General features: G+C 53.3%; 1 protein-coding gene across 1 annotated transcript in view; it reads right to left on the reverse strand.

Moving 5' to 3' along the window:
- Nucleotides 1-861: 861 nt before the first annotated feature.
- Nucleotides 862-13896, reverse strand: part of NOC2L (nucleolar complex associated 2 homolog (S. cerevisiae)) — a gene marked incomplete at both ends in the record, with an annotated part of 42035 nt that continues 29000 nt past the window's right edge. Inside the window, 3 exons of the mRNA XM_010146565.1 lie at nt 862-1002; nt 7956-8091; nt 11537-11650. Of these exons, the coding sequence (XP_010144867.1) occupies nt 862-1002; nt 7956-8091; nt 11537-11650 (391 nt within the window). The remainder of the gene's footprint in view (nt 1003-7955; nt 8092-11536; nt 11651-13896) is intronic.

A 13896-nucleotide genomic window follows, 5' to 3' on the forward strand; every position in this document is an offset into this window, starting at 1 on the left:
GAGCAGGGCTCAGCACCCCCGGAGCAGGCAGGACCGAGCCGTGCCGAGGGCTGAGCAGGGTCCCCGCTGGCTCTGGCTCTGTGCAGGGGGCGGAAGGGGAAGATGCTCTCAGCTGCGACAAAGCCTGGCTCGGGGTCTGGCTGGCAGCTTCCTCGGCGGCTGTTCTGGCCTGCCAGGAGCACGCTGAGCGGGCAGCCTCCCCCGCCAACCCCCACCACTCTCACTGATTCCGTCTGGGCAGCAGCTACTCGCTGGTCTCAGGACCAAGAGGGAGCGAAGCCAGTGGTTCAAGGGGTTCTACGTGGTGCCTACGCGCTGGCAAACGCCACTGCTGTGGTGTGGAAACCCCAGAGGGATGCTCGGACAAGATCTCCCACCAGTCCTGTGCTGGGTGGGGCTGTTGAGATGCAGCAAGGGAAGGGTTACCCCTGCGCAGCACCCCGTACCCCAGGCACTGCTCAGACGAAGAGTGAAGCGCTCCCCTCGCCCCCACGCCGGGTAAAGCCTGCGGAGAGCCCCCAAGCAAGATCTCTGTACCCCACTGGGGTGGGCTGTACATCAAGAGTTCTTTGAGCCTCTCTGCGGGGGGGCCCTTTCGAGGAGATGAAAGGGGCTGGTGGCTTGTCAGAGCAAGGCCCACAGAGACCTTAACCCTTTCGCTCTCTTCTCAGTGTAAACCCGGAGCTGCCACATCTCCCTGCCCAGGGCCTGTGTGTGCAGGTCCCTGCTGACACCCTACAGCTCCGAACAGCCAGGAAAGGGGAGAGGGTTCCTTCGTAGGGCAGCCCCCTGAATGCAAAAGCCTTCCGGTACCCGTCCTATCAGTAATTCCCTTCCCCTTGGCCCAACTGCACTACTCACCATCCGAGTCACCGTCTTCTTCCAATTCTTCCTCGTCCTCCTCGATTTCATACTCTCCCTCTTCTTCATCATCATCCTCGCCATAGTCCTTGCTGCTCGCCTCTGAACTGTCGTCCGATGCCTGCTTGGCTTTGCCTTTACCTTTACCTGCAAGAATTTTACTGCGTAAATGACACATAAAGAGCAAAACAGAAACACCGGGAGCAGCACACGCAAAGGGCAAAGCACCGCCACCCCAACCTTCACCCTCGGGAGCAGAGTCATACGCACACCAAAGGGAAATCTACCACGTTCCTCCCAAACCCATGTCCCCTTGCGCTACAGAAGGATGCTTTTCCATTCCCAGCCTCGATAGGGATGCTTTTCCATTCCCATCCCAGAGAAGGATGCTCTTCCATTCCCATCCCGCAGAAGGATGCTTTTCATTTCAGAGGCACCTGCTGAAGGAAAGGCCAGGACACGGAGAAATCACCTCACAAGCCCCCAGCAGGGTTTTGCTGCCAACCTGGTATTTACGGAGCACCGGCGGCACAGCACGCATCTCTCATGAAGATACCTGTCTGCCCTGCTCAGGGAGATGTGAAAGCTAGGAGAGGAAGGCAGAGGAGCACAATGAGAAGAAATGGGCCTTCTGAAGAGACACGAGAAAGGAGGAGGAGTAAGTCAGGAAGCTGAGACCGGAGAAGGGCTGGTTCCACCGCTCCACAGCTACCTGTAACCGAGAACAGGGGTAGACTCTGGTTCAGGGCATCCTTGTAAACCTCTCTTAGCTTGATTCCCTCTGTCAGTCACAACACAAAGGTGTAGGAACAGACATTCCCTCTGCAGATGGCTCGCCAGGTCCAAGGGACCCCTCCGGATGCTTGGCCTGGGGGAAAATCATCTGCCTCTGAGCCTCTGGAACCAGACTGCTTTGACTCACGTTGAGTTCACTTGAGTGGAGGAGTGGTTCTCCCCTTTCTCCCTCCCCCAGACAGCGAGAGTCACCAGGCAGTTCACTGACAGACTACAAATTCTGTACAGAGGGAGCAGAAGAACCAGTTGCTCCTTGGCTCCTTCCAGACACCACCCCTGCGCTAAGGCCCGCTCGGTGCTCCAAGCTGCCCTTGCTTACACCACTGGAGCAGCTATTTATTCACACTTCAGACTCTCTGCTTGAAAAGTGGCTGCACGTCTTTCTCACTGTGATTCTTGGGCCTCACCACAGCATCTATTTTTTGCCCCGTCCTCCCTTCCCAGCACCTGACCCATGTTACTCGCTGAATTGGATACAGAGCCATTAATAAGCCGGCTGCCTGCATTCCCGGCTCCTCATCATTGTCCTGCTCGCTCTGCTTTCGCCCATCCGTCAGGTCTGCCAGCACGCAGCCTCTCTGCAATTGCCCCCCAAGGGATGGGAAGCTACACCTCACCGACGGAGCTCTCCCGGGCGCCCGCTCCACGGGAGATGGATTGCAGCGCCCGTCACCGCGCCGCACCGTACCGACGGGCACCTGAGCAGCTCAGGCAGCAACCGCGAGGGGCATGCTCCCATCCATCACGCAGCACTAGCAAAAGCACCAACAGATCCAACTACCAGCTCATCTGAGAGTTAACCAGTGCTTCTTCCCCTCTGCCTCCAGATCCTCGAGCTGGCAGCCCGCGGCAGGAATTTTGCGGCTGAGATGAGCCGTGATTATTCTGCTAGGAAATGAAAATGTCTGACCTCTCCTTCCACACCCCTGGCCCCCACCGGTCTGGCATTAAATTGGTGTAATATGATTACGTGAGGGATAAATGAAGAAACCTGTTCAAGTTCATTAGAGGCACAGCAACACCTAATGCGGACAGATCACTCATTACAGCCGGGCCCGGAGAGATGCTGCAGCCGCGCTCCCCTCGCGCCTTTAATTGCCTCATGACGAGGCAGCCCGGCACCTCTTGCTAAGCCATTAATAATTTCCAGGAGCAGCCGTCTCTCCTCCTCCCAGAGATCCGTCAGCTGGTAACAGAGGAACTTCCCCACCCCCACCAGCAACACACTGATCAAACCCATGCTCTTTCCTCTCCATCTCCTGGCTCTTCCCACCCCTTGCCTGCTCAAGGGTTCCTGAAATGTGGTTTCTCTCCCCTCCTCAGACCTTGCAGAGACCCAAGCACGAGTCTCTCCTGCCTGCCGAATGCTTCCTCTGTTCCAGAGGGCAGCGTGTCCCGATGCGATGGCACCGGGTGCGTTCGCCACCCTTCCCGCTCCCTTGGCCGGGGCGGGATGCCGGGGGTGTGCAATCCTGATGACAGGAGCAGGCAGCTTGCAGCTCCACCCGCACAAGGTTGGGGGAATCTCCCCTTGGATCCGCGGGATTAAAAGACGATGGCAGAATTCACCGCTCTCCTTCCTCGTCCTGGACAGCCGTACCTGCCTGGGGTGGCAGCACCACGTCCGGCTGCGGACCAGCAGAGAGCAGCCACCCAGGACCACTGTGCTGGGCACGTGAACTCAAATCCCTGTCTCAAACCTGCCCATCCCTCCCTTTCCTGCCTCAACTATTACTCCTCAATTTCGCACTGAGCAGGGTCCCCCCTCCTCCTCAGCAGCCCCCACGGAACCATCTCGGCCGGGGTCTCCCAGGGCAACGCGAGATGCGCTGACAAGGAGCTAACCAGCGCTCCCAGGGTCCGAAGGGAGCAGGTCCGGAGCTGCGCTGATGACCAAATTCCAAAGAACTGTCCACCACCACCCTCTCTGTTCTTTCAGGAACCCCTAAGGTCAACACAAGTGCCGGTACCGAGAGAGCAGGGGAGTCAAAGCACCAAGAAATCCAACGAGACTTCTATAAACACGACGCCAGCCCCAGAAATGTTTGTTATTGCTACTCCCGCTGGGATTCGGAAGGGATGGATTCACTGCTGGATTCAGCAAAGCCTGAGAAATGAGAATGAAGATTGAGATGGGTGGGAGGCTGCTTCTACCCGGGGCCTGCAGCCTACTGCAAAGGCTGAAATCAGGAGTGAGACTCAGGAAGGAAGAGACTGAAGGCCTGCAAAGCTTATGGAGCTAGGGAAAAGGCTGCTGCTGTCCAGGATAAATGGCTTATCCCGGGTTTGGTGGCTAAGGTTAAGGTAAGGAAGGATCAGAGCATAGCGACTGCTGGGTCCTGCAGGACTAGGACGAAGGCCTGGGTCAAGGGGAGCGGATGGGCTGCCGTCAGCCTTTCAGCGCTGGCCTAACGCAAAACTGGGGTCAGGATTCAGCAGAAGACAGGCCTAAGAGAGAGGTTTTATGCCTGGATCCTCCACGGTCCATGAAAGCAGGCTGATGGCTGTAGCCGGCACAAGACACTTTTTCCTCTTCCCTGGTATCTCCGCACATCGCAGGAGCACTGGAGATGCTCATCTTGCACTGCCTCTCTGTGCACCTGCCGTTATCCCTCTCCTCCACACACGCAATTACAGGGTGAAAGGCAGAGATTCAAGGCTGTCAACACCCGGCCGGAGCTGCCTTTCACCTCTCTGTCACTCCAAGGATACTCCCAGGAGCACCTGCCCTGCGAGAATCTGCTGCCACCTTGTTCTTCTCCCCACAGGGACCTGCCCCATCCCAATCTGGATTGGAAAGACCTCCTCAGAAGCCTGCTCTGCTCTGAGAAACACGAAGGTATTTGGGGTAGAAGTCAGTTAACGAGCAAGACATTTTGGCTAGCAGTGGTGACCCAAGAACTCCTACCCTCTTCCAGAGAGATTAGGGACAGCGTAAGCTGCCATCAACACTTCACTGAGACAATACTTCATTTAAATCAAAGGAAAAGGTATAGGGGGAGGCTTTGTACAGCAGCTAAATAACAGAAAACTGGTAATTTCCTGGCTTTTAGCAAGCAATTTTCCACTCTCGTGAATTTGGTCTGGAATTTGACAGGCCAAAACAACTACTAATTGGAAGAAGAACGTCCTGTCAACACAGGAAAGATTCTGCCAAGCCAAAAGCTGGTTGGTGAGAGATGAGCCATTTTCACTCATTTCATTTTCTCCATATGCAATATCCCAGCAGAAAGCCACAATGATGCTACACCAGCAGCAGGTGCTGAAATCCAAGCTTTTACAGAGTAATCATCAGAGGAAGGAGAGTTTTCCAGGCCAGGGCAACCATCCTCGTGGATTTCAGCTGTGGGGTTGCCTAAGAGGATGAGTTACAGCAACAGCCCACTGCAACTGTCTAGCTAGGACTTCTCTGGCAGGGAATTCCTTCCTTTCCACAAGTTCCTCCCTCCCCCTTCTTTGCAAAGAACACATACCCAGGACTCTGGAATTGGCTCTTTCCAATAACTCCGAACAGAGTTTTGGGTGCTGCTGCCAAGCCTTGCTAATAAGAAGAGCATGGATGTCTCTGGGTATGGTTGACCTTTCCAGTGAGCCTCCTTTTCACACAGCAGCGCTGGCATTCCCAAATCACGGTCTTGCTTCCATTCCCAGAACAGGGAGTGGCGTAGCCCACCAGCCTCATCTCTCCCTGCCCACGTCTGGAACTTGGATTGTGTCACAAGGGCTGAGATGCTCTGATGAGCTTCCCAGGTCAGCGTTGCAGTTACTTTCATAGCACCAACCTGCCTTGGATCAGGTCTCTCCCTGTCACTTTTCAAGGTGCTCAGCTCTTGTTTTCCAGCTATATTTCTTGTTTTCCTCTCCCCCAAGGCCTGGCCAGGGGTGTCTTATCTTCCTGCCATGATTTCTGCCCCCACCTGCTCAACACATCTCTCTCGGAAGTAGTTTGAGGCTGATTAAAGACGAACTGAACACCTTCCGTTTTCCCAGACTCTCCCTTTTGCCTTATTTGAGGAGAGGAGATCGCTACACCTTCAAACCTCACAGGTAAAGAAGCGACTACACAGGCCACAGCAGCTGCAGGGCCTCCCAGATTCCCTCGCAAGCTGGCCACCCAGCAGAACAATGGCCACAAAGTCCGGGAATGGCAGCGAATTGAAGCACTGGCTTCTCCGACTTCCATCTGCAGCCAGCCCTGACAGTTACTGAATGCAGAGCACGGCTGGGAACATCTCACACCCCACACAGAGTAAGAACAAGAGCTTATTGTAAGTGTCTCCCAAGACACGGGCGCTTTTCCGAGCCTCCCTGTCCCTTTCCCACTGCGGAGTGACACCACCGCCCGGAGGGCACTTCCCCCTGTGCCACAGTACAGAACCAGTGCTCCGCTGCTTCTACCCACCGCCTCAGGATCCATGGTGGGGCTCAGCACAGTGCTCCTTGAGCTGGAAGCTGCCTTCGGGGCCTGTTCCCTCCCTCCAGAAAACACCCTACTAAGAACAAAGGCTATGGAGAGGCAGCTGACCCAGGAATGTTGGACAGCAAGACCCATTATTGACACGGCAGCACACGCTCCGTGCCTAGATGCTGCAGACTCAATACCACAGTCCTGGGTACAAAGAGAGCAGGGAGAGCCCTTTGATATTCCGTGGACCTTTGTCCTCATCGGCCCTCTCTTCCCAACTTATGTCTGCTCCTTAAAGCTGCCGAAGAACCTCATGGACAGATGTCACAAGCACAGGCAGGGGGGTAAAGCCATGCCTAGCAAGTAGATGGCAAGCTTTTACACTCAGGAGATTTGTACAGCGAGCAGGCAAGCACCAGAAACACGTTAGGTGCCAGACAGAGAGCTGCCACGGACCATGTACTGCATCACCAGGAACCATCACAAACGTGCTGCGGACATCCAGAAGCCCACCAGCCCAAGAAACCTCCCAGGCGTTCGTAACGTCACGTCCTGGGAGGTGCAGGGAGGGATCCTGGGTTTTCCTGGATCCCAGCAACCTGCCTGCTGTTTGAGAGGCCACTGGGATTCTCCCAAGGCACTGACTCGTCGGGCAGGCAGGGCAACCACAGATCTCAAGGACATGTCTCAGCAGATGTCACGCTGATCACCCTGTGGGTCACATTCTCACTTTTCCTCTCCTCCCACTCTTTGCCAGCTCACCTCCAAAACTCCACTGGCTTCAACCTCAAGCTACCAAACAAGAGTTTTCCAAACAAGAGATGCTTGTGAGGGAAACAACTGGTTCTGCGGTGATTCCCAAGATTTATCCTCACGCCTTACAACGTGCACAGCATTCCAGGACTCTACCCCCTAGACTACATCTCCAAACATGAAAATTCCTGTAAGTTGCCCTATTACCTGAATGCCAACGCATTTAGAAAACCCGTGACATACCAAAACAACGGAAAGAACATCTCCAGGTTTCCCTCAACTATGTGGTGAACTTCCAAGCAGGTTCCACAATTTACTATGGCCCCCTCGTGGTCACAGCCAGAGGGTGACATCATTCCGCTTTCTCCAGAGGCTCTGGACTCCCCTTGGCTTTTCAAGAATACTTGCAACATCAGTCACTATAAAATAAATAAATCAGAAGTGCATGCAAAGAGAGGATCACCGTTCTTCCACCAAAGATCCTTGTTCTGGCAGCCAGCCCCCGCGACAGCTACTGTTTGCCATGACGTACGCAGCAAAGAGCCTGCGCCCTGTCTGGCAGAACAACGTTCTTATGCCTCTTTTATAGGGAAGGAAACAAAGGATGGATCTCTGCACCCCCAGTCACGGTGCAAGAAGACGGCAAATGCATGTTCTCCAAGGTGAGACTTCAGCCCAGAACCTGCACAGGTTATAAGCACAAGGAGGAGAATTCCCTCTTTGGGAATTAGAATATGAGCCATGGCCGCTGCTCTGAGGCCTTTGAAAGCAGGGTCTGTGTTCAGCCAAACATCCCCTGGCTCTTGGGCTACCACACTGAGCTCGGTGTCTGTGACAAAAGCAAGGTGCTAAGGGGAGGACAGAGTACAGGTCACGCGCAGAAGATGACTAATGCCGGACCGAGGCTTTAAAATAAGCTGGAGTGACAAAGTAGGAGAGGGAGAGAAAGATAAAAGCCCCCCAACTTCCTCCTGTCACTTCAAAAAGGCTCCAAAAGGCATCATCATCCTGTGCTCTCTTCTCCCTAGCAGTGGGGATCTTTTGAAGCGAACACAGCCAGCATCCATCCCCCTTAGACAGGGCTGCACTGACCCACATCACACAGAATTGTGGACAAGGAGAGGTATGCCCAGCCCCGTACCTTTTATAGGGAATCCCACGTTCTCCTCATCAGAGTCGGTGTCCAGATCAAAGAGGTCCTTGAATTCCTTCTTATCCTCTTCCTTTCTTTCATCTTGCTTCTTACGCTTAATTTCTGGGAAGTTCAAGTCTTCAAGCTGGAAAAAAACCAAAACCGACAGTAAGAACCACCTTAATTTGTACTTTTAAACATAAAAATGCTGAGCTTAAACGCAGGAACTTGGCTTTGCCCAGCGTGTGTAAGCCACACTGCCAAGAACAGTTGGGCTGTTCTGCCTGCAGCCAACTAAGGGAGCCACAGCCTGGCGAGCCAGGTACCACAGCGAATGATACATGCAAAGCACCACTGCTCTATCGATCTTTACCTAATGAACTACTTTCGCTAATGGGCCGTCTACTCCTGGTACCTTAGCATGGATAAAAAGGCAAGACATCCAGGACAAGCTGGCTGCCTGTGGTCTCTGGGCTGAGAGACCCCGGGAGGTCGGAGAGCCAGGCGTAATCACGCCAGACCGTGCCGGTCACCTCCGAAGCAGCAATTTTTCACCAGTGCCAAAAGCAGCGACAGCTACAGGACAGGCAGCGGCGTTTTGGCTGCCGATTTCCTCGCAGTGAAATGGCAAGGTGCTGAAGATGCTAGCACCACGGCTTGCCCGGCTGCTAGCCCTCGAGGAGATCAATGGGCCAAGAGCCTTGCTGCTGCACACAGCCAATATCAATGCCATTAAGTGCTTGCAATTGACACCACCTCACTGCTCTTTACGCCTCTCCGGAGGGGGATTAGGGGGAGGATTTACTTGCAAGGGCTCAGGCCAGCAGGGCAAAGATAATCAGAATGCAAATGAAATCCCAAGTGCTCTCTGAACATCAGCTGCCCACTGCCCTGCCTGGCTGCACACCCCCTGGGAAGCACTCATGCATTAGCACACATTAGCTTGCTTGGAAACATTCGCCCTGCAAGTAATAACTCATTTGCTCTCTCCCACCCGTCAGACCACCCCTCAACACACTCCTCTCTGACCACATCCACTTCAACCCTCCCGTGAGCTTCCCCCCAGCAGGAACAGCAGGAAAGCACAGCCCCCGTGGAAAGGCAGCTCGCAGCAGAGAGCGTCCAGGGATCTGGGGAGAGACAGAGACATTTGCTCCTGCAGCCAATTCCAGCAATTTCTCCCAGCCTCTTTCATGGTTATGGTCCCCAGCTGGGCAATATTGATTCTGGGAGCTGAGCACTTAGAGGCAATAACCTGCAGCACCAGGATGGAAAGTCAGTAGCTGGCCGGAGAGGGGAGCAAATCACCAGCCACCATTTGCAGGGTCCTAATTTTAAATCATCTTCCCACCTGCTCTTTTCCAGAGATCCCTCTCCTTCTGCCAGCCGCGCAAAGACCTGCTGGGCCGTCTCTGTGCTGCGTGAAGAGCGCAGCACCCAACTGGCTTTCCAAACAGCAGTCGTTGCATGCCGGAGAACAGACTTGGGAAGCAAAACACAGCAGGAGCAGCAATCTAGAGTCACTGCCGAGCGCCTATCATCAGCTGACCTAATGACAGGCTGTGACCATCCTCTCTCCTAGGATGAAGGATTGGAGAAGTTTCCAAACTCCTCCAATTCTCCAGTATCCTGTGTAGGGCATGCACAGAAGGGAGCTATTATTGGGATTTCTTTGTATTTCATACTGCCTAGGAAAGGTCCCCGTTTCCAAAGGCAGCCTACGGATCTGGGCGACATCAATACTGGTTGAATTCAACCTGAGCACGTTAAAATGGACCTGGTGTTGAAACATGCCGAGTTGTGCTCCCTCCAACTTTCCGAGGCTCCACAGGTGTGCCTTCCAGGTGGGCACCGCAAAATAAAGGCGCCAACAGCTCCACCAGCTGCGGAGAGATCGCCAGGCAAAGGAATAGGACTCGTACGGAGCCACAGCTCGCAGATACAGGCTGTCTTCATCACACAGTAGCAGTAATTAGGTAATTTGAGGGCCAGTCTTTTAATCTTCAGTTAGAAGGTTACTATCTACCGAGTCTCACGAAGCCGATTAGTCTACATCCCATTAAAAACCATTGGGAAAAGCAAATGGAATGGGCAGACGGGGTCAGCGTTGTTATATAAGGCAAGCTGCAGCTCATAGCAGCCAGGCTGATTTTTTTTTTTCCTGTTATTATATTTTTCCCCCAGTGGCTGCTAATGGGACATGGATTTTCCCAGCCCTAATGGGCCTCATGGTGTTCACTCTCCTGCTGGGGCTCACAATGCTGCATCATTAAGCTAGCGGTCCCCACTGAGAGAGACAACAGCCCCATTCACCAAGCGAAGATGTCAGGCAGCCACAGGCCTTTTCGCAGAGCTGACTCCCAAGCCTGCCCCTCTCTACAGTCTAGCTGTTCAGCCCACTTTTTCCAGGAGAAAACAAGTCCCTCTCACTGCCCTTCAGACTTCCCCTGGTTTCAGAAGTCACCCTCTCGAGCCTTGCTGCAAGAAAGCAGTCCCCCCCAAGGGAACGCTCCACCTCAGCTGGCCCTGGCCACCCTGAGGAGCTCCAGCTCCCCTCCTCCCTTTAATATAGGAAGTGGGGGGCTTGCCTACACCGAGGCCTGATCCCCTCTCCCCTTGTGATGGCTGCTTACGGTACCAGGAGAGCGTCAGCTCACACCCGCAGGGCCAGTTGTGGGCAAGAGATTAGCCCGGCTCGCAGCCATCGCTTCTCGCTGTTTCTTAGCTCCCCACCCCCAATTTCCTTTCTGCAAAGGCCACATTCCCCTGCTGGGTTTGCACAGAAAACAAGCGTGCTTTTTATTCCCTCCGCACTGTTGCCCTAGGGAATTTCAGCCTCCCGTCCTTCTCTCCGTCTGCTATACGATACTGAGCGTTTCTAGGATCTCCCAGGTCTTCTACCATGCTCTGACACTTGGCTCACAGCCAACCATCCTCATGTCCCATCGATTATTTTAATTGTTCCCCACCATACGCTGGAGACACCAATTATATCTATTTCCTGCTCCCTGGCCAAGAGCCTAGCTCAGCCACTTTCATTGCATTAGCACCGAGACAGCTCTCCTTCAGACTCCTAATGTAAGCGAGCTCCCACCCCCACCTCCTGCATCCCAGAGTGGCCAAGGAGCCGTCCCCTGGGCAGGAGATGTGGGAAATGGCAGTCTGAGCACCTCTGTCCAGACAGCGTGTCCCACCTCACAACCAGCCAGCCCCACGTGGGGGAAATGAGAAAATGCCAACCAGAACTCAGCTCCGACATCCCCTCTGCTAAGAAGAGAGGCAGCTTCCCCTCTCCACTTTCTTGCAAACTGAGGTTTTAGCGTGGCAATCCAGTCAAAGTCTGGAGAACTGGAAAAGGAGCTAAAGGGCTACACAAGCTCAACCCATTCCATTTTATTATCAAGAAAGCAACGTGATTTGCAAGAAACAGTGCAAACTGCCTAAAGCCATGTGAGAAGGCCCATGAATGCGGGAATGAACACACAGAACTGAAACTGCGTGCATGGTCTGAACTTCCAAGGGACATCACGTGCTTGTTCCAAGAGTAACGTCCACAGTAAGGCTGTCGCTAAGGCACAGTCGAATCTTACCCTTTCTTTGCCGCTGATTTCCAGCTGTATCTCCTTCTCCCTCAGCTTCTTCCACTGAGTGTAATACTTGGTCAGGGGTGTCCCCTCCTCTCTGACCTTCTTCTCCCATTGCTCCTGTGGAGTGAGGGGTGCAAGTTTAAGAAAGGTTTTCAAAGCAGTTTTTCACCATAAATTTGGCAAAGGCAGGGAGTGAAGAGGTAGAGGTTAAGACCCTTACCCAAACCACCTTTTCCCAGCTTCTGGGTAGGAAATTGGCAACTGTGATTAAGAATGCAAGCAGGACTACCTAAGTACCAAAGATGTCTGACTGCCTTTTCCCCCTGTTCTAGAGCCAAGTGTTTATTTTCGAAACAAACATTCCCCTGCAGGGTCTTGGACTCCTCCCAACCTTGAGAGAGCCGAGCATGAAGAAGTGCCGAGCCCGTTTCCGCTGTCCAAGCAGGGAGAAGGAGGTGCAAACACCGTAAACGGTGGGAAACAAATTTGATGGTTAAAAATTCATTTATGCTTCAATCGTTTGGCATGTTCACGCTGAAAGGGGAAGGGGGGGTGGGATGTCATATTAAAATACATTTGTCTTAACCTGCCAACATCCCTTTAACTTGAAACCCACACAGAAGTGTACCTGTTAACTGGATTACCACAGTGCCCAGAGGCTTTGCATTACCCTACAGGAAAAAGTCAATCCAAGGTAAGCAGAAAGACATGACATACAAGCAGGAACTGAAACAGGTGAAGGAGGAAGGGAATGAGCAACAGGAACAGAGGTTAGGTCACAGATCCAGAAGTATCCTGAATCCAGGGCTGAGAACACATCCAGGACAGCTGGGTGTACACAGTGCTGCTGTTCGAGGGTGGGAACAAAGGGCCAGACCTTCTTTCTGCTTCTTTCACAGCAGAAAACACATCAGCAGCTCAAATATTCTTCAGCAGATCCCAAATTAACTGCTTCCGGGGAGCTGAGCCCCAAAACTGGGGAGCTATGGCATGTTGGCTGCAGCCTGTGAGCCAAGGAGCAGGAAAAGGTTTGTTTAAAGAGCAGCATACGAGCAAGAAGACAGAAAGAGCAGGTCTCCGTGATGGAGGGCAGTGCAGAGCTCCCAGCTGACACCAGCCAGCACTCAGTGTGTATCATGAAGTGAAATACATCCACGCCAGCTCTTGATCTGGCTCGTCACTGCGAGGGAAGCGGAGATGATCTGCGGTCGCTGAAGCTGGCACCAGAAGCTGAACCTTGGCAATTAAACAGCGACCAGCTCCTGTCACCTGCACCCTAATGGCGCAGAATCTATTGATGCATCCTGCAACAGGCGCTGTCAATACCGCATCAAGGCCCTTTCTGGTAATCACGGGTCCCAGACTCACAACCCCCACGGGACTCTGTAACGCGGCTCCAGGTCTGCACGGCCGGAGCCTGTGTCTGCTCTCCTCCCCGGCAAGCTGACTGAGAGCAGGGCCGACGTACCGCCGACTCCAGCAGCACTCGCTAGCAGAGACGCCAGCCAGCAGACAGCACAGCTTTGCTGTCAATCTGACCCACTGCTACGGCAAGAGGAGTCATTCCCGAGGAGTACAAAGTCACCCCGTTTAGGGATCAGGCTCGTGTCAGGCTGCCAGCTGCAATCAGGCAATTTGTGGATGCTGCTTGGTATGGACAGCTTCTGAGAAAGGCTCTTCCTACAGAGGGCAAAGTCTGTTTGTTCTGTCTAATACAGATTTTTTGGGTTTAAAGTGTGTTGGAATCCAGAGATAAAAAAAGACCATGAAAACATTCCCATCTTTCTAGACAGAACACCTCAACAGGAATATAGAGAGGATGGATGCCATCTCACCCACTTTAACCATTTGCAATTCTCCTTCTATTGCTGCTTTTGCATCGCTGTGCTGTCAGGCAAGAGCCAGCATGGATCAAACCCACGGTGCTACCACCGCTATAAACATAAGAAAGATCATCACCCACCCTCCAGAAAAACCTCCCATCTGAAATATGAGATGGGGATGAACGCAGAAGACCTGGAAATCTCATGGAAATGAGGCAACGCTTTCTATCAACCCATTCCCTGACTTCACATCTCATTAAGCATAACAGCTTGCCGGGCTGCACTCTTCTTAAACGCAGCTTCCCCAGCTCAGGGCGAAGGTCTACGTGGGAGCCACAGCGTTGTAACGCAGCCTGGCACACACTGCGGGTCCTGGAGCACCCTCTTCCTTCTCTGCGTTTTTTCCTGCCAGTCCAGGGCCCGCATCAGGGTGGACAAACCTAAAATCGAAGCTGCACATTATGCATCTGGATTCAGCTTCCAGCTGCAGGCTCCACAGTTGTTGGATCCTCTCACAAAGACCTTCATCAGTACAGTAAC

This window comes from Eurypyga helias, unplaced genomic scaffold, assembly GCF_000690775.1.
Source record: "Eurypyga helias isolate BGI_N326 unplaced genomic scaffold, ASM69077v1 scaffold37212, whole genome shotgun sequence".
Taxonomy (NCBI): Eukaryota; Metazoa; Chordata; class Aves; order Eurypygiformes; family Eurypygidae; genus Eurypyga; species Eurypyga helias.